Genomic DNA, 25,360 nt, shown 5'->3' on the forward strand with positions numbered 1-25,360 from the left:
GGCTCTACTCTCCAAACACTGGATACAAAGTCATTTAAAAAACCCAGTTCACAGACAATGCCTGTTTCATAAGACAGTGGCCCCTTTGCCACCTTCCTGCTGCCTCCAAGCTCCCCAGCTCAGCAGCACTCACGTTTTCAGGCACCATAGAACACGTTAGAGTCATGAGCAGGGCTGTACCTGGAACCACACAGAAAGACACGGCTGGTTCTAGGGTCAGAGCATCCCATTTGAGTCTAATGGGTTTCCAGGTGACCTTAAAAGTGGTCCTCAGAGAGGACGAGGAGACACATCAGCTGCATGAATTCTCCTTGCAATATCTGCCTATGGTGCCATCAGGCTCCACAGCAGAACTGCCAGCGAGCAGCTCTCCAGTTCTTGGGTGGGGATAGTGGATATCCTTGACTAGCAGAAAAATAAATACTATGTTTCAGATACAGGTGGCCACAGCCCTCACCCAGCTAGGTGACTTGGTGAACCAGGCATTGCCTGCCAGAGAATCTAAAGGTGGTCAGGTCATGGCATACCACCCGACTGACCTTGCTGTTAAACATGTTGTTTTGACAATTGTACATTTTATGCTACACTCAAAGTGTATCTGGGCCCCTTTAGTCTTTAGAAGATACATGCCCAAAACCAAGGATCAGAGCAATTGGCGCTGCAGGCGGCACAGCAGGCGGCACAGCACAGCATGGGAGGGAAGGGGCAACCCGAGGACCCAAAAAGACCATGCTTTAAACTGCTACTGGACTCAAAGCCAAAACACAGGAAAGGGCAAAAGAGCTACAGCCAGTCTTCAGGAGAAAGTAGGAGGCAGATGCCAAGATGTGGTCTATCAAAGCCAGGCATGCAAAGCTGCCTTTGAACAAAGCTGCTGCCTCTGTGGAATGCACTCCAGGCTACTTGTGTTTGTGTCCTTGACATACATTCATTGGGGAATAGAATGAGTCCCCTAATTTCTCTCTGTCGTAGACATAGAATGATTTGTATTGGTTTTTCTGTCTAAAAACCAATACAAGTCATTCTGTGTCTACGACAAAGAAACAGGTCTGCTGAAGGTTAGGTTTTTCTGCAGCACCCAGAGCAGCAGCTCCGAATTCCCAAGGGAGGAACCTCTGACTCACACTGGCTTGCTGTCCTAGCCTAGCCACAAGGAACAGAAAGTAAAGCTCAAACTTACAGCGGCTCAGGGTTGAAAAGGGTGACAGATGAGAGGACTACCATGACAGCACCTAAAGATACACATTCTCTTAAAAAAAGGTTAAAAAATACAGAAGTTTATTGTAGGACACTCTGTGAATAAATGGAATGGAACACATCATTGAGACTCAACCATGATTGATTTGAATTTAAAAATTATTACAAGCAAAGACATTTTATTCATCACGATGCTTTCTTTTGTTTCTTCTTTTCGTTTTCTTCTTTTTCTTTTTCAATTTCAGCAACATATTTCTCAATTTCTTCAGGATTTAAAATCTATTAAAAAGAAAAAAAAAGTACACTCACTCATGGTTACCTAAGCCACACAAGGTGCCATGGAACCAGCACCATCCTCTGGGGAGGGCAGCCAGGCTTTGGCACCGCTGCTTGTCCAGCGTCTTTGGAGGGGCCTCGAGGAAAATGAGAGGATGCTGCCTTGACCTAGACAAGCATTAAGCAGCAGCCGATCTCCTGACTGGCAGCTGCTAAGTATGCCAAGAGAACACGCGGGACCATCTAACCAGAGAGGAAGATGGGAATCTTTGCTTTGACATAAGCCTCGGAAAAATCTTTTCCTGATGTTAAAACCACAGATGTTTCCTTCTGAACTGGTACTGCCCAGCCTTGATCGTGGAGAAAACTCACAGGTAAAGAAAGCAGACAAACGTGGTGATTACCTTGAGGGGTTGATCTCGCCTCATGACAGCAAGTTCAATGTTTTTGCCACCTGACTGAACCACCTTGAAGAGACAGAAGATAGGAGCATTTGCCACCTTTCTCTAGTCAAGACCAAAGGAGCTCTCAGGAGTACCTTAAATAGCTGTGTACCCAAACCCAGTACCCAGGAGCACTCTGCCTCCCAGGAATGGAGGGCCCAGCCCCAGAAACCTGTATCTTTGTCCTAAATGCATAGCCACTTTTGAAGTCTATTTGGGATGCTTGCACACCCTCCTGCTTCCCAGCACTGGGACTCTCTCCTGCACAGCAGCTATGTTGGAGGCCCTCCCCTTGACACAGCGGTTACCACCAGGAAGCCTGATGCCCACACTGCAGGCTGGCCTTCCAGCTAGTCCGTCTCTGGTTTCACCTGCTAGCACTTCAAGGTCTTGACAAAGCCCAACCATAGCCCCAGTTCTCTAATTCCCTGACTTTAATCGTTCAAGCCTCCGGAAGGCCTAGTGATGGCTGTGAGGAGAAGATTCCACAGCTGGACAGCTGGGTTCACATCCTGCCTCTGGTTCCCATGCCGTGTGCACAAGCCTCAGCTGCCCCGGCTGGATAAAGGCGCTAATGATCACACCTTGCACGGCTATTTCAAGAACACAGCAATTAGGATATACCACAGACCAGAGCAGTGCCATCAAGCATTACTGGTGCATCCCTGCCACCTTCCTTGCTGCCCATCTGCCTATCAGTCACCACCACAACGTGGTATCTTCACCACCTTGCCTGGATTCCAAATGCAAACTTACTTCCAGGAGTGCCTTGATCACCAGCTTAATGGTCAGATCGTCTGTTTCAATGGCTTCATCAGTATAGTTCTTCTCCAGGAACTCACGCACTGACTTGGCGCCTCGGCCTATGGCATTGGCCTAAAACAAACACGTATGTTCTCAAGTGGCATAGGGCATGACAACCCAGGGCCGGCCCTGGAACACAGCTGCCCCATGTGGGCCACCCAGCCAGCGGTGGTGGCAGGAGGCAGGCTGGAGTGCTTGACAGCAGCCCTGGACACAGACCCTGCCCTGTGGCCTCCTTTTGCAAAGAGTGCTTTAGAGTTGGTGCCGATTCTTACCAAGAATGGGATTATACCTTTTATTCCATTATCAAGAGGCAATGGGAGATTTTTTGAGAGGAGTTTCGCTCTTGTTGCCCAGGCTGGAGTGCAGTGGTGTGATCTCGGCTCATTGCAACCTCTGCCTCCCAGGTTCAAGTGATTTTCCTGTCTCAGCCTCCTGAACAGCCAGGATTACAGGTGGGTGCCACCAGTGCCCAGCTAATTTTTTTCGTATTTTTAGAAGAGACAGGGTTTTGCCACATGGGCCAGGCTGGTCTAGAACGCCTGACCTCAGGTGATCCACCTGCCTCAGCCTCCCAAAGTGCTGGGATCAGAGGCATGACCCACCATGCCTGGCCAAAGATTTTAATTTATGTGGTCTACCCTTACGCCTTGCTGCCCTTTAAAGAAAGGTGTTTCTTCCAAACAACATTTAGCGACTGACTTATTCACTGATGCAGGCCCCACAGCAGGAAGCCCAGGACCTCCCACCCCCTCAAAGCCTTTTTCTGGTAAGACTGTCCAAAGCCCCTTGGTTTTGTCACGAACTCACCTTCCAGGCATGGTATGTGCCCGAGGGGTCAGTCTGATAGAGTCTAGGAGTGCCATCAAAGTCGAAACCCACAATGAGGGCAGAGATGCCAAACGGCCTGCGCCCATTGCTCTGCGTGTAACGCTAGCAAGAAAATAAACAGGTCAGTGCCATCAACCACGAAAATGCACGTGACGAAACCACCGCACTTAGTGAAGGCGTGAACATTCTCAATCATGCCGAAGCCCCTCAGGTTATCAGTAGTTCAGATGATACATCGGCCAATAGCTTTCAACATCCTTTTCTGCATTTTACTCCTAGACAGACTCACCTAAGATGAGAATTGCACCATGCAGCACTACTCAGATTACTGGAAATTATTTTGCCAGATAGACACGCATTCTGCTTACACGCTGGCCAGGATAGTCTCAATCCAACCTTGTGATCCACCTGCCTTGGCCTCCCAAAGTGCTGGGATTACAGGCGTGAGCCACTACGCCCGGCCTACATGCTGGTTTTGAGACTAATGGCACTTCCTCATGGGGTGGCTTCCAGCCTCCTTCAACTGCTTGGTGACTGGTCATTCAGAATGGCAAGACAAAAACCACCATTTCCCTCCAGACACAGGAATCTGGAATGTCCCATGTCAGGAGCTGATAACAGAACGCTGTTACTCAAATTGGTGAGTTAGGTCAAGTTACACTGTGCAAGTCAAGATCATGCCCTGGAATGAATCCGTTTTCTGATTCACATCAAGTGACATGGCCAGACACTCCACAGCAGAGCAGTGACTGCCCTGCCGCCAGAGGTGAGCATGCAATCGGGAAGGCACCCACCTGCTTCAGACTGGCGATGTAGCGGGTGATGTACTCCACAGTGACCGGGTCCTCCACGGTCAGCCGGTGGCTCTGGCACTCCACCCGGGCCCTGTTGATGACTATCCTCGCATCGGCGGTGAGGCCTGCAAGGAGAGCACAGAGGCTTCTGTGGACACAGCTCAAACTACAGGGCTGGGGGAGGGACCCAACACAGCATTTAACCTTCCACAGATCCCCAAACCAGCAGCAAGGCTATTTTGAGTGACAGTGGAACCAATCAGTCCCTGGGAACTTCTAGGAAACTGGGTACAGATGCTTCTTGATGTACAGTGGGGCAGTATCCCGCTAAACTTGTTGTAAGTTGAAAATACCTGGCTGAAAATGCATTGGCTACCCCATAAACCCATTGTAAATAAAAAACTGTAGGCTGCTGTACAGAATCTGGATTTTATAAAAAATTGTGCGTCGAACCATCCTAAGTCAGGGAGTGTGTATGAAGAATTGCATGCCTTGGACCATACTTAAACACAGTACCTGAGTCCTCTTGGGAATCTTAGAAATTGAGTGAATCCCTAATTACATGAATTGAAATTGGATCTGCTGAAGGAAGAAGTGAGCGAGACCAAAACAGTGCTGAGAAGATGCCGAGGCATGGCCTGAGCCCAGCAGTGCAGTCCTTTTCACTGCTGGGATAGAGGACATGGTCCTGCCCTCTCCACGCCTCAAGTCCAGCCTTCTTCTTGATTGTAACTGACCGATAAGAAAAATAACATTGGAGGTAAAATTGCACAGCAGCCAGAGTGTTTTCATCCATTTAGCCATTTCTGTTTCACCTGCTGTGGCGGAGAGGCCACCAAAGAAACTGGCCAACTTAAAAGTCCAAATCCATTTTTTTTTTTGAGATGGAGTCTCGCTCTGTCGCCCAGGCTGGAGTGCAGTGGCGTGATCTTGGCTCACTGCAACCCCTGCCTCCCAGGTTCAAGAGATTGTACTGCCTCAGCCTCCTGAGTAGCTGGGGTTATAGGTGTGTGCCACCAGGTCCAGTTAATTTTTCTATTTTTAATAGAGACAGGGTTTCACCATGTTGGTCAGGCTGGTCTCGAACTCCTGATCTTGTGATCCACCTGCCTCAGCCTCCCAAAGTGCTGGGATTACAGGTGTGAGCCACAGTCTTGGCCCAAATCCATTTCTTTTAAATGATTTTCATTTACTCAGTTTATATGGCTAACGATAGTCCACAGACCCAAGTTAATCTCCAAAGCCCTGTTCCTCAGTGATTCTAGAGATTAAGACAGCACCCCCCGACTCGTACCTGCAAAGGCCATGCAGACATTGTCATCCAAAGCGCAGATCTTCCGCACTGTTCTTTCATCCTGCAGTTTGGCCACTGACTTCTTCTCCACACCAAGAACAACAATGTCTCTTCCTCGAACACCAACCTTTAATTAAGATCCACAAACCCCGTAAGAAAGCGATATGAGTGCTTGGTGCAGCGGCTCATGCCTGTAATCCCAGCACTTTGAGAGGCTGAGGTGAGTGGATGTCTTGAGTTCAGGAGTTCAAGACCAGCACGGACAACAGGGCAAAACCCGTCTCTACAAAAAGTACAAAAATTAGCCAGGCATGGTAGCTCAAGCCTGTAGTCCCAGCTCCTCTGGAGGCTGGTGGGAGGATCACCAGAGCCTGGGAGCTGGAGGCTGCAGTGAGCCATGACGGCTGAGAGACAGAAGACAGCAAGACCCTGACTCCTCATCCCCACCCCACCCTCCCAAAAAAGTGACATGGTTCTACTGCCACGCAGTGAGCACTAGGAGCAGATCTGAGCCTGGGTCATGTGACAACATACTCTGGGCAGCAGCCCGCACTGGAAGGTGTGTTTTCGCCCACACCCCTTTCTCCTACACTCATCTGTCACTGTGGCTGGCAGCACATCCTGCAAACCCAGGGGCATTCATCTATTGCTGGTAGAGCTAGCCCAGGTGTGCTCACCTAGGTGGCCAACCTGTGCCTTTAAAATACTGAGATGCAGTTTTAGTTGCAACATAGCTAGTAATCAACCGCTATATAATCAGCATGTGTTTCATTTCAACCCAATGAATTAAACAGTCCCATGCAAAGCCTGGAAGCCTGAGACTTTCACATTCCAGTCTGGTGTTCTGATGGCAGTGTTTCTGTAATTGTGGAATTAAGGCACACTGCACTGTTTCTTGCACTATGGCATACTCAAGTGACACCCGTGGGAAGAGGCCTGATTTGCTATCAGTGGACAAGGTGTCAACTGTTACCCGAAATTGTTTACGGCTGGTACTAGAGAAGGATGTAGCTGTTATTAAAAGCGTGGGCAATCACTGACAGTTAACCCCGAGTCAAGCCAGAAACAAAGGAAACGGTCACTGGGATAAATAGCGCCTCCTGGTTCAGAGCAGGGCGCCTCCGTGAGCACCTGGGCAGGCTGATCTCGCTGTGCCTGCCGCCCTGAGCGGGGAGGGGGATGTTCAGCAGTGTCCCTGGCCTCTACCCGCTAAATGCCGGGAGCACCTCTGCAAGGCCTTGGGTCACTGGAAAAGTCTCTACACACTGCCAGTGGCCCCAAGGACAAAACCATCCCTGGCTGAGAAGTACTGGTCTGAAGTGTTTTCGGTTTTCTGGGAGCTTTTTCAGGTAGACTCGCTTGACCTTCGAACTGACCCAGAAGGCCCAGAGAAGCTACATGTGTTCGTTAAAGCCAGCTGCCGCCAGCTGGCGGGAGTGGCAGAATTGGGGTTAGGGGGCAGGGGTCAGCTGACTCCTCCTAGTGCTCTTTAAGCTGAGTTAGATCACCTGAGGAATACTGGGCCTTCATTTCCAAACAAAGATTCAGAAAATGAAAACACTTCAAAATTTATAGAAACGTGCGCTGCTTTCTCTGCCTGCTCAAACCTCTGAATACCAGATGATAAAAGAAAAACGATCTCACAGCCTGACCGATAAAACCCACACGTCTTGATACTACGAATTTAAGTTTCAAAAAAATGTCACTAAGGTCACTGTACACGAGCCCTCGTCAAAAACAGACAGCCGGCCGTGCTCAGACCAGTCCCGACCCGGGCGACTGCAGACGGGCACCGCGGAGGGCTCCTTCCGGCAGGGCGCGGAGACCCGGAAGGCGCCCGCCACCGGCCCGGCCAACGAGCCCCTTTGTTTCCGAAGCCCACAGGGACTTAGAGGACAAGTGTTGCCCTGGAGCGAGTGGGGATCCCCGTAACGGGGATCTGGTTGGATAGTTCACTCCCGAGGCACTCGCTGCGTGAACAGCCCCCCAGAGAGCGTAGGCCGACCCCCCGCGCTCCGCGGCCTGGAGCGGCCCTCGCCCGGCCTCTGCTCGCCGGGGCGGCAGCGCGACCCACGCGCCAGGCCGGGCTAGGGGTACCCAAGATGGCGTCGCCACGGCCCCGCGCGCCCGGGGACCCACGCGAGGCGTTGGGTTGAGGGAACGGGCGCTTGCGGATCGCACGCCAAACGCCGCCTCTGCAGGCACTGGTGGAGACCGGCAGCGGGGCCCGAGCTCAACAGCAGCCTCGGTCGCCCGCGCCACTGACCCGCGTCCGCCTGCGGGCGCCCGCAGCTCCGTACCCGGCCCCGGCCCCGGCTCCCCGACCCCACTTCCGCCCGCGTCCCCGGCCTGCGCAGGCCCCGATGCCTCACCGCGGTCGAACCCTTTTTGACGGCCTCCTGCGCGTACTCCACTTGGAAGAGGTGGCCGTCGGGCGAGAAGACGGTGATGGCGCGGTCGTAGCTCATGCCGGCGGGGCGACGGCCGAGCACCTTCCACCGCGGCTCTCAAAAGCGCACACTCACGGCCCGCGCGCGCCCGCGACTCCCGGCGCCACTACGCCCGCCCCCCGCCCTCGGCGCCGTGATCTGCGCTGCCAGCGTCGGGCGGCGTCAGGAGGCGTCGGGCAGCGTCAGGAGGCGTCGGGCGGCGTCCCACGGACGTGCGGGCGCGCGCCGGGGCGGGGCCGGGCGGAACCACTGGTGGCCGGGGGTGGGAGGTGGTGCTCTGAGGAGGGCCGAGCGCGGGTCTCGAGGGGCCCGCTGGGGGCCACCGCTCGGCACTGGACCGTAGGCCCTTCTGCAGGGCGGCGCGGCGGCGCGGCGGGCCCGGAGGCGAGGCGACGGCGGCGGGGAGGACGAGCCCAGGATGCGGCGCCCCCCGCGCCCCCGCCCCCTGCCCCCCGCCGCGACTGCGGATAATGAGCGCCTCGGGCCGCCGAGCGCAGCCGAAGTATCCACCCCGATGACCACGGGCTAAGCCCCGCGCCGCCACCATGTCCGTGGCCTTCGCGTCCGCCCGGCCAAGAGGCAAAGGGGAGGTCACACAGCAAACCATCCAGAAGGTGGGCCGGGCCGGGACGGCGGCGTGGGGCGGCTGGGCTGCAGGCGGGCGGGTGCGCGCGGGGCCCGGGCGCGGGCAGCCGGCAGGCGCGGGGCGCGAACAAAGCCGGGGCGCAGCCGGGCAGCTGCGAGCCCCGACGGCGGCCCGGTGCCCGTCCCCGCGCCCCACGCCTGCGCGCTGGCGGGCACCGGGCCATGCGGGGGACGCTCCCTGGAGAGCCTGCGCCAACTTTGTTGGGGCGCGCGGGTCCCTAGAGCCGGGGCGTGGGGCGGTGGGGGCCGGGCGGACGCCGGAAGGTGCCGGCCTCTGAGCGCGCTGTCCCCCGGGTCCGCGGCGCGCTCTGGGAACCGTTCTGGGCCGTACCCGGCGCACGGGGATTCGTCTTCGCCGCCCGGGCGAGGGCTCGTCGCGCTCCGCTGCCAGCCTCGGTGGCGAAGGCAGCAGCCGGCGGCACTCGCTTTCTGCGCTCAGCTTGGCGATTGGAGAGGGGCTCGGGCCGGGTTCGGGGCGCACAGAGACGGCGGGAACCGCGGCCGGGGCAGTCTCTCCTGCCGCTGGAGCGAGGCTCAGACGCTGGAGGCACAGAGGGACGCGTCCCGATGCCCAGTTTGGGACCGTTCGGCCGCCGTTCAGCAGCCCGGCCCCGTAGGGAGCGCACCGCCCGCCTGTATTCTCGCGGCCACGCTGGGTTTCAGCGTGACACCCTTGCCCAACAAACTTTACTGATTTGCTCCACAACCTTTTCTTTCACTCTGTAAGTTCGGCCTTGTGGTTTTCTAGAGACAGCGTTTTCATGGGTTTAGGACACTGTTATCTAAAGCCCTAAGTTTTGAAATTGAGACTTTTTATTTTCTGCTGTTCTGTAGAAGACAAATTCGGAAGAAAATCAGCATTAGCCATTCTGTTTCGGTTGTCACAACATCTTTTGGAGTGACACTGCGATTTTTTTCCTAAACTCTGACTCGTCTTCATCCTGGTGGGATTGCAGGGATAAACAGTGGTGTTCCTAGGTTTCCAGGAGCCGCTTATCTCCCTACGGGGGTTCACCTTGACCTTCACTGAGGCTCTTATTCCTTGATGACGTATCAGTCTCCTGTGGAAATTGTCCTAAATTTATCGCCTATTTTGAGACTACCCTTGCTGTGGCTAGTTTTAGAAATTTATGGTCTTAATAAATGAGAGCCTTGGCCAACTCTGAACAGGACGGATTATTTGAGAACAGCGGAAACAGATTTACAAGTGTGGCATTTTAATTTACTTAATAAACACTTATGTGGTGCTTACTGTATCCAAGACACTGTTACAGGGTTTTTATAAACCTTAATTCATCTGATTTTTCGTGGAAGCTACTGGCAGCCCGTTTGATAGCTAAGGACACTGAGGCCTAGGAGGCTGTGCCTTGCTGGGAAGTGGGCGCTGAAGCCTGGGGGGGCGAAGTGCCTTGCTGGTAAGTGGCACAGCCAGGCATTGAACCCAGACTGTGGTGCCAGGGTCTGCTGTCGGTGCCCCTTGGTCTGGGAACACGTGGCCAGGCAGAGGTCAAGCTCTAGGCTCAGAGGCACCTGGCGGAACCCACAGTGTCTCCTGGCACTCTGGTTTTTTGGAGCCTAACAATCATTTTTCCAGAAGCTGCCTTTGGCTCCAACAATCATCCAGTTATTTGTACTTCACGCACATTTCCATTAAAGCTCCCTGAATTCCCCAGGTAAAAGTGTGTTTTGGGGCGCAGCCCCAAACCTCAGATGGAAGAAATGCACCTGTGGACTGCGCATCCCAGGGCAGAAAATCAGCTGCTGACCACTGGAAATGGGTCTTCGGGTTAGGCTGCTGGCTTGGCCTGGTAGGGCCAGCAGTCTGCATATTGTGCTTGGTGTTTTGACATGAATATATGTACCCAGGGATCTTTTACTGAGAGGTATGAGAAGGCTGAGAAGGGTCTGAGAGGTGTGTATTCTGTGCCTACAACGTGTGCTGTGTCCACACTGTGTGCTAATAGTCTCATGCTGAGAGCATTAAGAGAAGCCAGGGACTCCTCAGAAGCCGGCTTGGTAGTGAAGGGAGGAAGTACACAACTCATCCTTACAGCATTACATGTGGGTAGGGTTCTTCCAGGCCAACTTCTACTCAACCCTCAAAGCCTCACTCACGTGTTCCATCTGTCACGCTCCCTTGGCAGTCCTGTGGCCCGTGGAGCACTTGCTTGGGCTCCTGAGTTTAGCCGTGTGGCTGGTTTCTTTTTCGCTGATCCCCGCCTCGCATGGCGCCTGGGCAGTTAGTGCTGAGTGCACACCGGCACGTCTGTGACGCTTGTTCCATCAGTGGAAGTGTTAGTGTCCTGTGACTTCCTTCACACATTACCGCAACCCAGGTGGCGTAGAACAACACAAATGGATTCCCGCGCGGCTCTGGAGGCCACAGGTCCACAGTCCGGCTGTCAGCGCCTGCTCTTATCTTGGCTTCTGGTGGCTGCAGCAGCCCTTGGTGTTCTCCAGCTTGTAGGTGCGCCTGGCCGGTCTCTGCTTTTTCTTCGTGTGGCGTTCTCTCTGTGTGTCTGTATCTCAGTTTCCTCCTTCTTACAAAGACTCCAGTCATTGGTTGTAGGGTCCATCTTAATCCAGCATGGCCCCATCTTAACTTGATTCCGTTTGCAAATAGCCTGTTTCCAGCACTTCCCCTGTGCAGGCAGCAGGGGTCAGGCCACAGTTCAGCCTACAAGGTTGCGTTGTGGTGAGAGCTGTCCCAGCGAAGGAGAGCCATGAGGTCGAGGCAGGGAGCTGTAGGGAGCGTCAGGGAAGTCACAAGGGTCCCGAGCCTGGCCTGCATGGAGCAGATATTGGGGGACCCACAGTGGAAGGCCAGGGAGTGCTGGGCCGATGGGGAGGGTGCCTGGTGGTGACGAGGCGGCAGTGCACAGGTGAGACAGTCAGAAGCGCACTGTGGTGAGCAGCACTGGGGACCATGGGGTGGGGCTGGGCCGTGGCCCCGGGCCTTGCTGGCTATGCTCCTGACACTGCTCTTGGGGCTGGGGCTGCAGTGGTCACTGTGGGCCACGTGGCCAGGCTTGGAGGGGACCCCTGGGTGGCTCCTTGCTGCTTGGCACACAATAATTGCTCGATAAGTGTGTTACTGTTTCTGTTGGTATTGGTTTTCTCATTGGTTTCCTTGACCGTATGGTAGCAGTGGTGTTTGCCTGTCTGCTGGGTGTCTGACTCCTCAGCTCCTGTTTCAGGGCAGGGTTGGGGTAAAGCTCTGAGGGAACGGGACAGAGCTGAGAGGAGGTGGGCCCCTGGGGCTGTCTGCTGGGAGGTTTGGTGTGGGAAGACAAACCTGTGGGGTTTTGTGGGGTGGGTAGGTGCTGCACCCAGGGTCCGAGAGTCAGGGAGTGGTCGACCCTGGACGGCCCTACCCTGTGTCCTTGGTACCCAGGTGCAGGGGTGTGGCATGGGCAGGGGGTGCACTTGTGGGTGAGGTGGGCTGCGGAGTACGGGGTGCACGCCCGGCAGGCAGTGAGCGCCCTGTGTTGCTCCCTCAGACCTGGAACTTGCTGTCTGAAGGAACGTGAGCTAATTTGGCCAGGAGTGTTTGTAAGGTCAGAGCTGTCCTGTGACTGAATGGCTCAGGGACACTGAGCCTCCCTTGGACGTGACTGTTTCACAGTGTTCTTCCTGTGATCAGAGGCTCCCCCCACCCGAGAATGGGAGCACGCAGGCCCGTCTGTATGTTCTCAGGGTTGGGGAGGGGTGCGGGGTGTAAAGACACCTCATTCCAGTGCCTGGTCTCTGCCCTGGGGAGGGACCCCGTAGCCGCAGGCCTTGCTAGCTTCTGTCAGGTGAGGGAGCCGCTCTGCAAGCCCCATGAACCTGGGCGCTGTGGAGGAGGTGTGCAGGAGAAAGGCATTCTCCTGGAGGGAGCAGCCACTGCCCGGCCTCTGTCCCCGCTGCCTGTGAAGCCTGACCGTGCACCCTCTTGCTGTGCGCTCCTGAAGGTGTTCTCCCTGCCCCCCCCAGCCTGGAGGGTGAGGATGCATTTGGATAGAGACACAGTGCCTGCCCACTGCCCTTTACCTCTGGCCTTTCCAAGGCTGGTGGGTCTCCAGAGTCTGTCTGCCATGCAGTCACTGGGTGTGGAGTCTGGAGGCAGCAGGCAAAGAAAGCCCATCTTGCCGAGGTGGCGCTCACTAACCAGCGGTCCCTCGGGTGCTCCCCTTGAGACCCTGGCCCTTTGTGTGGTCTGTTCCCCGGGCCATTGGGTTGGGGCCTGGGCACCTGCCTCTGTGTGCTTGGAGTCCAAGGACAGATTTCCTGGAATCCCCGGGATGCAGGTGTTGGAGTGTCACGCCTGCCCCCAGTGGATGTAGGAATAAAGGGTGGATGTCATCACCACAGGCCCTGCGTGCCGAGCAGCAAGCAGGTGGAGCAGCTAGCGGGCAGCACGGTGAGTCCTGTGGGGCCTGGAAAGAGGCAGTACAGGTCTTCCTGCGTGGTCCGGGAAGGCTCCTGCACCGCCTCCCCTGCCGTGTGACGCGAGAGGAACCCAAAGGGTTGGGAGAGGGTGCGTAGGTGACGGTGGGGAGGGGGCTCGCATGATGCCAGCCCCGATTCCATCGGCCTCCACAGTCTGTGCGGCATAGGGGTGGCAGTGGCCTGTGTCTGTCCTTACACTGGAAGTAGATGTGGGATGCAGGCTGGTCCTCAGTTGTACCGGGATGAGGATGGAGGCCAGTGGAGCTGCAGGAGGGCGGGGTGGGGCAGGTCAGGATGATATTCTCATCCTGCTGATGGTGGTGCGTGCTTCGCCTCTCTGTGCCCCAGTTTCCTTGTCTTTAGGACGAGGACAGGGCTGTGGCCTCCCTCTGGCCTGTGTGTGGGGGTAAGGCAATGCCTGGCAGCCTTGTAATTGGTCGCCTTTGGCCTTTGATGGGACACTCAACCAGCAAGGAGCTGCTGGAATTTATCTGTGGCGTTCAGAAGGGGAGGTGAGGACTGCATTCCGAACAGCGGGAAACTATTGCAAGTCCAGGGCCGTGTCAAAAAGGAAAGAGAGTTGTCAGTATGTGGACGAGGTGCATACAAGCGTCGCATATTTTTAGTACAATAAGTTTGTCTGTCTTCAGCTTGGGAATTGTCAGAAGCAAAATGATTTTGTGCTGTGCTGTGAAACGCCCCGGAGCAGCATGAGGCGGAAAGTGGCCGCCGCACGTGTAGATGCGGCTGCCGTTGTGTCTGTGTTACGCATGTCTTTGCATGTTCTAGAGTCTTTGAGAATTGCACACACACATCAGGCACACAGTGGTGGAGCCACACACGAGGCAGGAGCCAGCTCCTCCCAAAGTGACTGCATATGTGTGCACGTGGGGGCCCTTCTGAGACCCACATACCGACCTCACGTATTCCTCAGCGGGGCAGATGTTCCGAGGGGTTTCCCTGACTTCAAGTAGTGGAGTCTGTAGTGTGGCTTGCTGACCTTGGGCAGGGACAGAGCAGCTCAGGCTGGGCTCGCTGGGAAGTGCTGATGCATCCGCAATGTCTGCTCTTAGAACAGGAGTGGCAGGTGCTAGCACAGAAACCACCTGGTGATGCTTAACCAGGCTCCAGTTAGCCGTGGCTGCCCCTCACACCGAGGAGGACTCCTAGGAATTGATCCTGCGTCTGTGTCCACACCCTAGCCTGCGTGTGGCTCAGTGGCAGAAGATGGGGAACAGTTTAAATGTCTGTCCAAGGACACTGAGTACTGCGTTTTGTCCATGTCGTGGAATTCTCTGAAGCATAGGAAACGTTCGAGGTGGGATCTTTTTTTTTTTTTTTTTTTTGAGACAGAGCCTTGCTCTTTCGTCAAGGCTAACATGAACCAGGCTGACAGATACACGTTGGAGCTTCCCTTGGAGCCTGAGACCACAGGGATGACCACTCAGAGAGGGAGAGGGAGGCCTGGGTGTCCCAGCTGCTTCAGCGGTGAGCCCAGCCAAGCCCAGCAGAAGACCCTCCCAGCCAGCCCAGAATCACGAGAACTAAGAAATCACGTCTCAGCCACACAGCTCTGGGAGGTTTATCGTGCACGTGGTAACGAATGTGCCTGGCCACATTGCGGTCTTGGTCCGGCCAGCTTCTGCAGTGAGCATAGGCTTCGGTTGAGAAAGTCACCACCACTCTGGGCACAGGACTCCTGTTCCCGCAGCGGCCCCCATTCCCCTCTTCTCAACAGCCTTGTGTGTCTGTGTTTATGAAAATCTCTAAGACAAGCATTCACTCACGGTATCATCTGCAAAGTGATCTTAAAGAGGCCTGAAGTGAGTCTGGATTGCTGGGCCTGGTGATGGGCCCACCTGAGTCTCTTCTACTGGGTGTGTGCCTCTAACACTGCGCTGAACAAGGAAACAGCTCACTCAGCCTGGAGCATTGGAGATCTTCTGTATTTACTGCTGTCTTCTGCAGACACTGTTTCCCAGCTTCCTGACGTGCACTTGTGTGCTTTTCTGTATTGCAAGACACAGCTCTCCCCACCCTTTCCGGGAAGGCTGAGTTTCTACAAGTTCAGATTCTCCACACACCAGGTAGAGGAGACTCAGGTGGGCCCATCACCAGCCCCAGCAATCCAGACTCACTTCAGGCCTCTTTAAGATCACTTTGCAGACGATACTGTGAGTAAATGCTTGTCTTAGAGGTTTTCATAAACAGACAAGTAAGAAACTAGAAATCGACAAGCTCTAGAGCAGGGGCCACAGCGGCCTCTCGGCGCATTTCCCTCCCGTCAGGGTCTTTTGCTTTGGATTTTATGCTCACCAAAGCCATGGTTGCGCATCAGGAGTCAGGAAACGCCATGGGCTTGTGCGTTTGTCATTCACATTGCTGTGAAGATATACCTGAGACTGGTTAATTTATAAAGGAAAGAGGCTTGACTCAAGAGTTCTGCAGAGCTGGGGAGGCCCCAGGAAACTTAGAATCATGGCAGAAGGGGAAGCAAGGGACCTTCTTCACAAGGCGGTGGGAAGGAGAAGCACAAGCAGGGGAAATGCCAGGCGCTTATAAAACCATCAGATCTCGTGAAAACTCACTGCTGTCATGAGAACTGTATCAGAGAGACTGCTCCCATTATCCATCCAATTGCTTCCCACTGGGTTCTTCCCATGACACGTGGGGCTTATGGGAACTGCAATTCAAGATGGGATTTGGGTGAGGACACAGCCTGACCATGTCAGGGTCACCAGATAACGTCTGCCCTTCCTGCTGTGCACCTGCGCTCCCCACACGTGGTCCGTCAGAGTGGCTTTCTTGGGTTGGCTCTGCGTCTGCTGTCGACGTGGTGGTGATGAACGCCTCGCTTGCTGCTGAGCTGTGCAGGATCGTGTGACCGCTTTTCCTGCCTGGCTTTTGTTTTCCCTGGAGTTGTTTTTCTTTTTGATCACTTGTCACTAGCGTATCTCCTCCTTGGCTCAGATACTCTTTCGGGTGTCGGGTCTCAGGGCTGCTCTCCTCGGGCCTCCCTCCATTGGTCGAATTCCTTTGGCTTCTCTTGGGTTGGGTCTCGGATCTTCTCCTTCTGGGATTTGCTCCCTTGGTTTGGGGAGGAGGCGCGTCATTGCATGGCCTCCCGACGACAGGTGTTGGGGACATGCCCCTTTAAGCAGAATTCCCACACTCCCTTCACCTGACTGCCCGCATGTTAACGCCACCTCTTTTGCTGTCCCCTCCCCTCTTCTGTCCTGTGGACACACGTTATTTTTTCCTGAACAGTTTGAGAACGAGTTGTAGACTTGGTGCTCCTCTACTCCCAGATCCTTGAGGGTGGTGACGTTGCTGCCAACAAGGACCTGACGCTCACCGTACAAAGGTTGAAATGGGGACGGTGACATGGTAGCAGCTGCTGTCTGAGCTGACTCACTCTGACTTCCTGGTGGTCCCGGTAATGGCCTTTGAGGATATCATTAAGGATTATGGAAGGACCCCAGGACCGTGTCTGTCAAGTCTCCTGGTTGAGAACCATCTGTCCGTCTGCCTTGTCTTTGATTACGCTGACGTCTTTGAAGAATGCCGGTGCGTCATCGCGTGCCCTCTGTTTGGGTACGAGGTACGTTTTCTTAACTTGCGGGTTCAAAAGTGCATCCGTTCTGCCTTCACGCCTGGTTGGGGTTTCGGCTGACTAGAATTTCTGCACAGAAGTCTCCCTCAGGATCAGACCACAGCCCTTGCAGAAGCTTCTGCAGCGAGTTCATCTCTCCTCCAGAGCCTCCTCAGGCCCGGCCGTCGGTCCCTCAGAGGTCACCATTGGGCCTGGGTCATCTCGCCCTGGGGCATTTCTTGGTGTTGGGCACAGCTCCTTCAGAAGTCTCCGTGGGGTCATCACCCCTGCCCTCCCGTGTCCCGTGTGGGAGGCTCCGTGCCGTCGGAATTCACTGTCCTCACGAGGTCGTCACCCCTGCCCTCCCGTGTCCCATGTGGGAGGCTCTGCGCCGTCGGAATTCACTGTCCTCACGAGGTCGTCACCCCTGCCCTCCCGTGTCCCGTGTGGGAGGCTCCGTGCTGTTGGAATTCACCGTCCTGATGGTGTCATCACCCCTGCGGTCCCATGTGCCATTGGAATTCACTCTCCTTCACAGGGTCGTCGCCCCTGCCATCCTGTGTCCCGTGTGGGAGGCTCCGCGCCGTCGGAATTCACTGTCCTCACAGTGGCCCACGCCTCTCACTTGGCGATCTTTCTGTCTTCTCGGTGGATCTGTCCTGCTTTCCGGGACCCTTCCTCAACTTCATTTCCCACCGTTCTGTGGAGTTGTGTTTTGGCTAACACGGTTCTCCTCTGCACAGCTCTTCTCCCTCTGTGGTTTCTAACCAGCATCATCTTCTTTTTCAGGGCTCCAGTGACCTGCATCACTGCACTGGCCGACTTGATGAGGATATTACAAATAGGTTTTGTTGGATTTCTTTTGAAGTTTCAGGCCAGGTGCAATGGCTCATGCCTGTAACGAGCACTTGGGGAGACAGAGGTGGCTGGATCACTTGAGCCTAGGAGTTTGAGACCAGCCTGGGTAACACAGGGAGACCCCCTCTTTACAAACAAAAAAAAGCATTTAGCCAGGCATGGTGGTACATGCCTATAGTCTCAGCTACTCGGGAGGCTGAGGTAGGAGGATCACCTGAGCCTTACAGGCGGAGGTTGCAGTGAGCCAAAATCACGCCACCCCATTCCAGCCTGGGTGACAGAACGAGACGCTATCTCAGAAGAAAAGCAAATAGAAAAAAGTTACCATCTTGCATAATCTTCATCTCTGGATTTTGGCCTCTGTGGCTGGTTTTGGCCTTTGTCTCTCAAATGTCAGGCTCCCATGACAGGCAGGTGCCGCGCAGCTGTGGCTTCTGGGGACTGGAGGCCAGGGTGCTCTCTGGCGTCCTTAGGCAGGCGTGGGGCCTGTGGTTTGCTCTCAGGTGCTCATTCCCTTCCGTGCCTGAGCATTTTTCCTCTGGGCTGGTCACTTTCCTGGAGATGCCCCTCCTCCAACCCTCATCTGCCAGGGCCCGGGCGACCCTGAAAGCCGGAATCTGAACATTCCTGAGCCTTGTGGGGCTTCACAGTGCAGCCTGGCTCAGGCCAGGCACCCTGGGGGGCCTGGGGACCCTGATTCGGTTGTCACTCATCCTTGTGCTTTCCAGCTTCCAAACTCCTGCCGCTGCCGAGACGTGCCCTGCCCTCTCTGTCCTTAGAAGGCCACACCGGTTCCATCCTCGGCCACCGGCTGGGGCCAGGGGCTGGGGCATCAGTCTGTCGCCTTTGGTCTGCCTGTCCTGCCCTTTTTCAAATGGATATGTGTTTAACATACGTGAGAAAGTTCTCTGTATCTAGCTTTTTAAAAACCCACACCCATGCCATATTTCCTCATGCGTGCGTGAACTCCGTGGCACTGCCCTGGCTGGTGCACATGCGTGGGGCTCTGCTTAGTGAAGTCGGGTGACTTGCGCCCCCGATCCATCGCGGCCCAGTGCCAGGAGTCATGCTGAGATGCTTGCCGTATCTGTTTTGTGTCTCTGGAGACAGTCTCTGCCTGGGGGTTAGGAGTCAAGGAGGGGAAGCCGTTTAAAGGGGAAGGAAGGAAGTTCATGGTTGTCCCTTCCATTCATCTGGAGGCAGAGCCATCTGGAATGCCAGCGCCCTCACCTGCCCACAGGTAAGCCTGGCCCCCAGCGCCCCCTGGCGGCTCCCCGCCTCAGGAGGGCTTCTAGGCCCGCTGGACTCAGCTGAATGCTGGGCACCTTGTCCCCAGCAGGGTGAAAAGGGGAAAGAGTGGAAGGTATAACTTAAAAAACAGAGCAGGAGACCCCAACCCTGAAATCATGGAGACGGGCCGAGAGGGACGCTGAGTAGAGGGCAGTTGCTCGGCTGGGGCTGTGGGTCTGGGCTCTGCACTGGGAGGTGGCCTGGCTGGGCGCTCTCCACCCTGGACTCCCTGCCTGTGTGTGGGTTTGGCTCCCAAGGTCAAATGGCAGTTAAAGGGGCCATGTTGTAGGGTAGAAGCACGGCTGGGTGGCCCCAGGGCCCCAGGCAGGCAGATGGGCTCCTCCTCCCCTCACCCTAGGGTTCCCCTGCTCTAGGCCCTGCAGAGCTCCTGCCAGGAGCAGCCTCCTAGGGCTGAGATGACCCGGTATGGTTTAGTGGAGACGAAAGGCACCACTTTTTCCTTGGGTACAAACCTCTGAACAAAGGCCTTTTTATGGAAAGCAGCAGGTGTGGTGGGCTCAGTCCTGCAACTCCCTGCAGGCAGAGGCGGCTGGTCACAGGGCGGGTGTCCCCTCTTCTCATCTTCTCAGTCCCCTCCCATACCCCCTCTCTCCTCCTCGGCCTCCCATTCGGTCTCCACGGGCTGCCCAGTGCTGCCCCCAGGTGGACGCCTAGGAAGAGAGCTCTCCTGTGCCTGCTCCCCGTGGCCCGCAGGCATCCTGTGTGATGTCCGCAGGCTGCCGCCTGGCCCCAGCCCCCTATTCCTCTCCTGCCACTCGCCCCCAGCTTCTGCCAGCCTCTGAACTCGGCATGTCCTGAGCACGCGCTGGTCTGTGGACACAAAGCCTTGGGCTGCTGGATTTGGGGAGTGCTCCAGAACCCTCCTGGAGCCACATGAGCACATCCAGGAGGCCCTTTGGGAAGGAAACCTGGGGAATCTGTGGGCCAGCCCCATGCTGCTCAGGCGCGGCCAGGCACGTGGGTCACCAGATCAGAGACAGGCTGAGGCCCTGCATCTAACGGGTTCCTGGCAGTGCCGATCTTGAGTGTGGACTGTGCTTGGAGGAGTCCCCGCCTGGCCTTCCCTCCACCAGAAGCCTCCATTTTGCCAGTTCTAGGAGCACGTGGTGCCTCCACAGAGACCCCTGGCCTAGCTCTGCGAGGCCCACATCTGGCCAATCACCTGAGTCACTTGAGACTGGTTTAATCTGGGTTTGGGGTCATGACCCTGTCCATGCGCACACACTTTCTGTGTAAGACACGCAAGGTTTGAGACGTGGAGCCGGCCTTCTCTGCATGGCCTGTGGGCCAATCCTGCCATTCTGCTGCATTTCAGCGCAGCTGGGGGGGACTCCCTGGGGGTGAGGGCTGTGGGTCGCCAGCCCCAGTTCTACGTCATGCCCGGTTCCTCAACCTCACCCACCTTTCCTGCCTCCACGCCAGCCTGTGTGTGTGTGCCGTCCCTGCCCCCCTCCCTCCCCCACCCTGGTTGGTGGCAGCCCCTGCAGGAAATCTCGATGCCCCACCTGGGAGTGCCCTGGACTCCTATGGTCCTGCTCCTTCCTGTGTGGTGTGATTTGAGGCTACCCCTCCAGCTGGAGGCTCCAGGGCCTCGTGTGGGTGCCTGCAGGATCCTGACATTTTTGCCGTCGACTTGGCTGACCTGGCTGACCTGGCTGCACAGACACTCTGCCGTCAAGGGCCCTGGCAGCTGGAGGGCTCTTCAGGGTGGGAGCTGCTGGGGGCATGGGGCCTCTGTTTTCATTTGTGGGCTGAGATGGCCCTGCCGCTCATGGGTGACGTCCTTAGCACAGGGATGTGGTCAGCGTTTGGTCCGTGGTGGCGGAGGCGATGCGCGTAACGACAGTTTCATACACAGGTGCGGCATCCACACCAGCACTGCCGTCCAAATCTGGAAATTTCAAGTGCTCCAAAATTCAGAACTCTTTGGGTACCAACGTGATGGTCAAAGGAAATGCTCACTGGAGCATTTTGGGTTTCGGATTTTCAGGTTAGGGTGCCAAACCAGTGAGTCTAATACAAATGTCCCCAAATCAGAAAAATACGGTATCTGACATGTTTCGCTTAAGGGACACTCAGCCTATATGAAAAATAGATGCCTGGTGATGGCGCTTCCTCCCGAGGGTCAGCCACAGCGTCCGCTCACGCTCTCCACAGATGCTGGACGAGAACCACCACCTGATCCAGTGCATCCTGGAGTACCAGAGCAAGGGCAAGACAGCCGAGTGCACGCAGTGAGTGCTCCCCGGCCACACATGGGGACGCTTGGGGGGGTCATGCAGAGTCCGGGCACTGGGTTCAGATGTGTCCCAAGAGCCCCCAGCACAGCTGTGAAGCGTTGTTGCCGGAACTGGAGTGGTTCCAAGAGAGGTGGGAACAGTGTGGGGAGGCCTGGGCTGGCCACTGCGGGCAGCTCTGCGGCCATCAGCCAGGGCATCAGGGGACAGCGCCTCCTCCAGATAGCACCTCCTGTGACCCTAGGGCCCAGTGCAGAGGAGGGGTGCGTGGCCAGTCTGCCACTCTCCAAGCGGCCGTGCAAATGGCCATCAGACTGACCTGGAGGTGGGAAGTGGGTGCAGGGCCTCAGACAGCCCTGGTGTGGGTGGGGTGAGGGACTAAGGCCCCCTGGTGCGAGGTGTGTGAAGGGCCATCCCTGGCAGGACTCTGCTTCCCCATTGCTTTCCAGGCCTTTCTCAGGGTTGCTGGCTCCGTGGAGTCCACCCGCTGCCCAGCTCAGCTGGACAAGGGCTCTGTCCCTCTGTCACCTTCAGGCCCCTGCCTCCTCGTGGCCGCCCCCATCTCCATTCTCTGAACAGACCGGTGCCAGCTCCCGCTTGGCCGCCACCTTAGAGTTTTTCCAGAGTTTTGTCATGGGATGGGAGCCTGCTCGGGGTTTCGGGTAGAGGCTGCAGCACCCTGCCCCCTGCCAGTTTTCAGCTGGGCAGGCAGGCCTGTCCCTGGGTGTCGTCTGGTGTCCATGTCCTGATGGTGTTTGGCTGAATGTCAGGCTTTCTCGGTCACACTTTGCTTCTGCCATGGATCCGCCTGGGGACTCGGTGGTCCCGTCCAACCTCACAAGCGCCCCTCACCCGCAGGTACCAGCAGATCCTGCACCGGAACCTGGTGTACCTGGCCACGATCGCAGACTCCAACCAGAACATGCAGTCCCTGCTTCCCGCCGTGAGTACCCGCGCGGGGTGGGCCCCCGACCCAGCAGGATCCGACACTGCCTCCAATCAGAGTTCTGGGCGTGTCACCTCAGGTAGCAAAAGTGACTCGCAGAGAAACCCAACAGTGCCACCAGAACGACCAGAAATGGGAGATGTGGGCAGTGGTGACCAGCTCTTCCTGACACGGGGGGTGATGATGGGAGATGTGGGTGGCGGTGACCAGCCCTTCCTGACACACCGGGGTTAATGACAGCATCTGAGGTGGCGGGGTCAGAAAAGTGGCTCAGCCTTTTTATGTATCAAATGGAGGGAAGCCCTGGAACTCCAGGAGCGGCAGCAGCGGCCCTTGGGTACGGGGTGTGGAGAGGTGAGATGGGGGGCCCCCACATCTCCCTGGAACCTCTCTGGGTGCTTTGAGCAGTTGTGAGCCGTGCACATGCGCTGTTGTGGGTGAAAACAGAACTTAAAATACACTCCGCACAGTAAATTCTCCAAATGTTCAGATATTGTATTTTGATTTTGTTAAATGCATTTTTCCAAAATTAAATGGTCACTGTGAAGGCGAGGTCTTGCCGCTGCAGCCTCTGTCCTGATGAGCAGCGAAAGGACCAGCCTGTGGGGGCAGCGAGGTTGCAGGACAAACATGTCATAGGGAATGACATATCTCCTAGTGAGCCCTAGTGCCCGGAAACGGTGACATAAATGCCAGGATGTGTTTTGCGAGTAAAAACGTTAAACCCTCCTCGATGGACCTGTCCGATTGGAGTTCTTTGCCCTGTAAGATCCCCGTAGGTCCTACTGGAAATTTTTTTTTCTTGGCTAGGTGTAGACAGGGTGTGCGTGCAAACCTCCAGAGCTGCTGTTTGACCTTGATCGGGGTCAGGGGTGCTGAGGGTCACTTCACACTCTCTCCCTTCCGTGTGGTATGATCCAAGGTGGGCGTAGAGGGGTGGGGAGCGAGGGGGAGGGGGGCACACGCACCAAGAGCACAGGAAACAGCAGAGAGAGCCTGTCTGTGCCAAGGCCAGCACGGAGGGGCCGCGGACAAGGAACACAGAGGCGCCGGCCAGCTGCGCCCGAGAGGGATGGGGTGGGTGCAGCCCGGTGGGCCAGGGAAGGGGTCCCTGCTGTCCCAGGAGCAGGAGGTGCAGCATTTCACACCCAGGCGTGTATGTGGATGAACTCGATACTCACTAGAGTTTGGAACGCTCACCCGGACGCTCGTTACGCCGTCTCCCTCTGGGCCTGGTGCTCTGTGGTCACCCTGGCTGTGACGGTTAGGGACATCGACCGGGTGGCTGTGATGTGTGGCGGCAAAGCTCGGGCGCCCTCTCACCCCTGGCCTGGCCGGTAGAGGTCGCTCTCTGAATTAACCATTTTTTCCTGAAAACTTTCTGTTGCCCACAGCCGCCCACGCAGAACATGAACCTGGGCCCCGGAGCCCTGAGTCAGAGCGGCTCCACCCAGGGCCTACACTCCCAGGGCAGCCTGAGCGACGCCATCAGCACGGGCCTGCCACCCTCCTCCCTCCTGCAGGGCCAGATTGGCAACGGTGAGTGCGGCCGGGGGAGGAGGCCATTCCTGGCCACAGGGTCACCGAGGCAGCCCTGGGCTGCTGGTGGCCATGGTGAACACCCCACACCTTGCAGGGCTGGGCATGGGTACCCACTCCTCTTGGGGCAGCCAGAGGTCGGCTGCCATCGCCCAGGCTCGGGGCTGGTGCGGTTGCTGCGCGGCTGGATGAGCCCTTGCTCCAGATCTCCCACTTTCTCACACCATCATATTCCATCCACTTCATGAAGATATGGGCTCCGGGTAGGTGGTCGGATAAGGATGGAATGCTTCTGTCGTTGGATTGAAAAGTATGAGTAACGTTTGCAGACCGTTAATCATATAACAGGCCAGGCATGGTGACTCAGACCTCTGATCCCAACCCATTGTGAGGCCTAATAAGCCAGCAGATCACTTGAGGCCAGGAGTTTGAGACCAGCCTGGGCAACATGGCAAAACTCCATCTCTACAAAAAATAAAAATGTTAGGCGGGTGTGATGGCGCACACTTGTAGTCCAAACTGTTAAATACTTGGGAGGCCGAGGTGAGAGGCTCGCTTGAGCTTGGGAGCTGAGGCTGAAGTGAGCCGTGTTCATGTCACTGCCCTGCAGCCTGAGTGACAGAGCCAGACCCTGTCTCAAAAAATAGTAACAAAATAACAACAAATGTACCATTCATTTTATACTTTGCTAGTGTGTATGTTGCCTCCTGGGTTCAGGTGATTCTCCCGCCTCAGCCTCCTGAGTAGCTGGGATTATAGGCATGCGCCACCATACCCGGCTAATTTTTTCTTTGTTTTTGAGACAGAATCTCACTCTGTCACCAGGTGCCAGGCTGAAGTGCAGTGGCATGATCTCAGCTCACTGCAACCTCCGCCTCCCGGGTTCAAGCAATTCCTCTGCCTCAGCCTCCCGAGTACCTGGAACTACAGGCGCGCACCACCACGCCCAGCTAATTTTTTGTATTTTTTAGTAGAGACGGGGTTTCACCATGTTGGCCTGGTTGGTCTTGATCTGGCTAATTTTTTTGTAGAGATGGGGTTTCACCATGTTGGTCAGGCTGGTTTTGAACTCCAGACCTCAGGTGATCCGCCCACCTTGGCCTCCTAAAGTGCTGGGATTACAGGCATGAGCCACTATGCCTGGCCCCTTACTTCTTTATTAATCACTTAATGGTTAATAATAGTGCTATTGATAGCATCTCTCCCCAAAATCACTTGAAGGGAAATTGGGGTATCTTCACCTTCAGAAGTGGTGACCCGGCTGCCCAGCACCTGACCCCGCTCCCCACTCCCCTGGCAGGGCCGAGCCATGTGTCCATGCAGCAGACGGCGCCAAACACGCTGCCCACCACCTCCATGAGCATCTCGGGGTCGGGCTACAGCCACGCAGGGCCCGCGTCGCAGGGCGTCCCCATGCAGGGACAAGGCACCATCGGCAACTACGTGTCTCGGACCAACATCAGCATGCAGTCCAATCCAGGTACCTCCTATGCCTCCGCCACCCCGCGGGACCTGGGCCTCCCTCCAAGACCCTTCGCGCACGTGCACGATGGACGTGTGGTCCCCAGGGAGCTGCCTTCCTGCTGGGTGCTGTTGGGGAGGGGCCCGTGAGTCTGTGCCGACCACCTCCCAGAGCTTCTGGAGGGGTGGACTCCAGCGGGTGCACAGCCGACTCCTCCTGTCCCCCAGCTTCGTGAGGGGCGGGGGTGTTT

General features: G+C 56.1%; 2 protein-coding genes across 9 annotated transcripts in view; one reads left to right on the top strand and one right to left on the bottom strand.

Moving 5' to 3' along the window:
• Positions 1-1,256: 1,256 nt before the first annotated feature.
• PSMA7 (proteasome 20S subunit alpha 7) lies at positions 1,257-8,199 on the bottom strand. Its single transcript, XM_064382570.1, has 7 exons — positions 8,012-8,199; positions 5,640-5,766; positions 4,346-4,470; positions 3,531-3,653; positions 2,673-2,792; positions 1,878-1,940; positions 1,257-1,476 (listed from the first exon to the last, which is right to left on the bottom strand). Exons 1-7 carry the CDS (start codon positions 8,105-8,107, stop codon positions 1,384-1,386), a joined length of 747 nt encoding a protein of 248 aa, XP_064238640.1. The 5' UTR covers positions 8,108-8,199; the 3' UTR covers positions 1,257-1,383.
• Positions 8,200-8,573: 374 nt separating this feature from the next.
• The window catches only part of SS18L1 (SS18L1 subunit of BAF chromatin remodeling complex), a 37,933-nt gene continuing 21,146 nt past the window's right edge, over positions 8,574-25,360 (top strand). For 2 of the 8 annotated variants that reach the window (XM_021672446.2, XM_064382572.1), the window contains exons 1-6: positions 8,614-8,703; positions 16,433-16,766; positions 21,084-21,160; positions 22,022-22,106; positions 23,504-23,648; positions 24,949-25,128. In XM_021672446.2, coding sequence (XP_021528121.2) covers positions 16,605-16,766; positions 21,084-21,160; positions 22,022-22,106; positions 23,504-23,648; positions 24,949-25,128 — 649 coding nt within the window. In that variant the 5' untranslated portion in view covers positions 8,614-8,703; positions 16,433-16,604. The other 6 variants (XM_021672450.2, XM_021672449.2, XM_064382576.1 and 3 more) reach the window with 5 other exon arrangements.

Source organism: Aotus nancymaae, unplaced genomic scaffold, assembly GCF_030222135.1.
Source record: "Aotus nancymaae isolate 86718 unplaced genomic scaffold, 86718_ANA_hifiasm-v0.15.2.pri h1tg000029l, whole genome shotgun sequence".
Classification (NCBI taxonomy): domain Eukaryota; kingdom Metazoa; phylum Chordata; class Mammalia; order Primates; family Aotidae; genus Aotus; species Aotus nancymaae.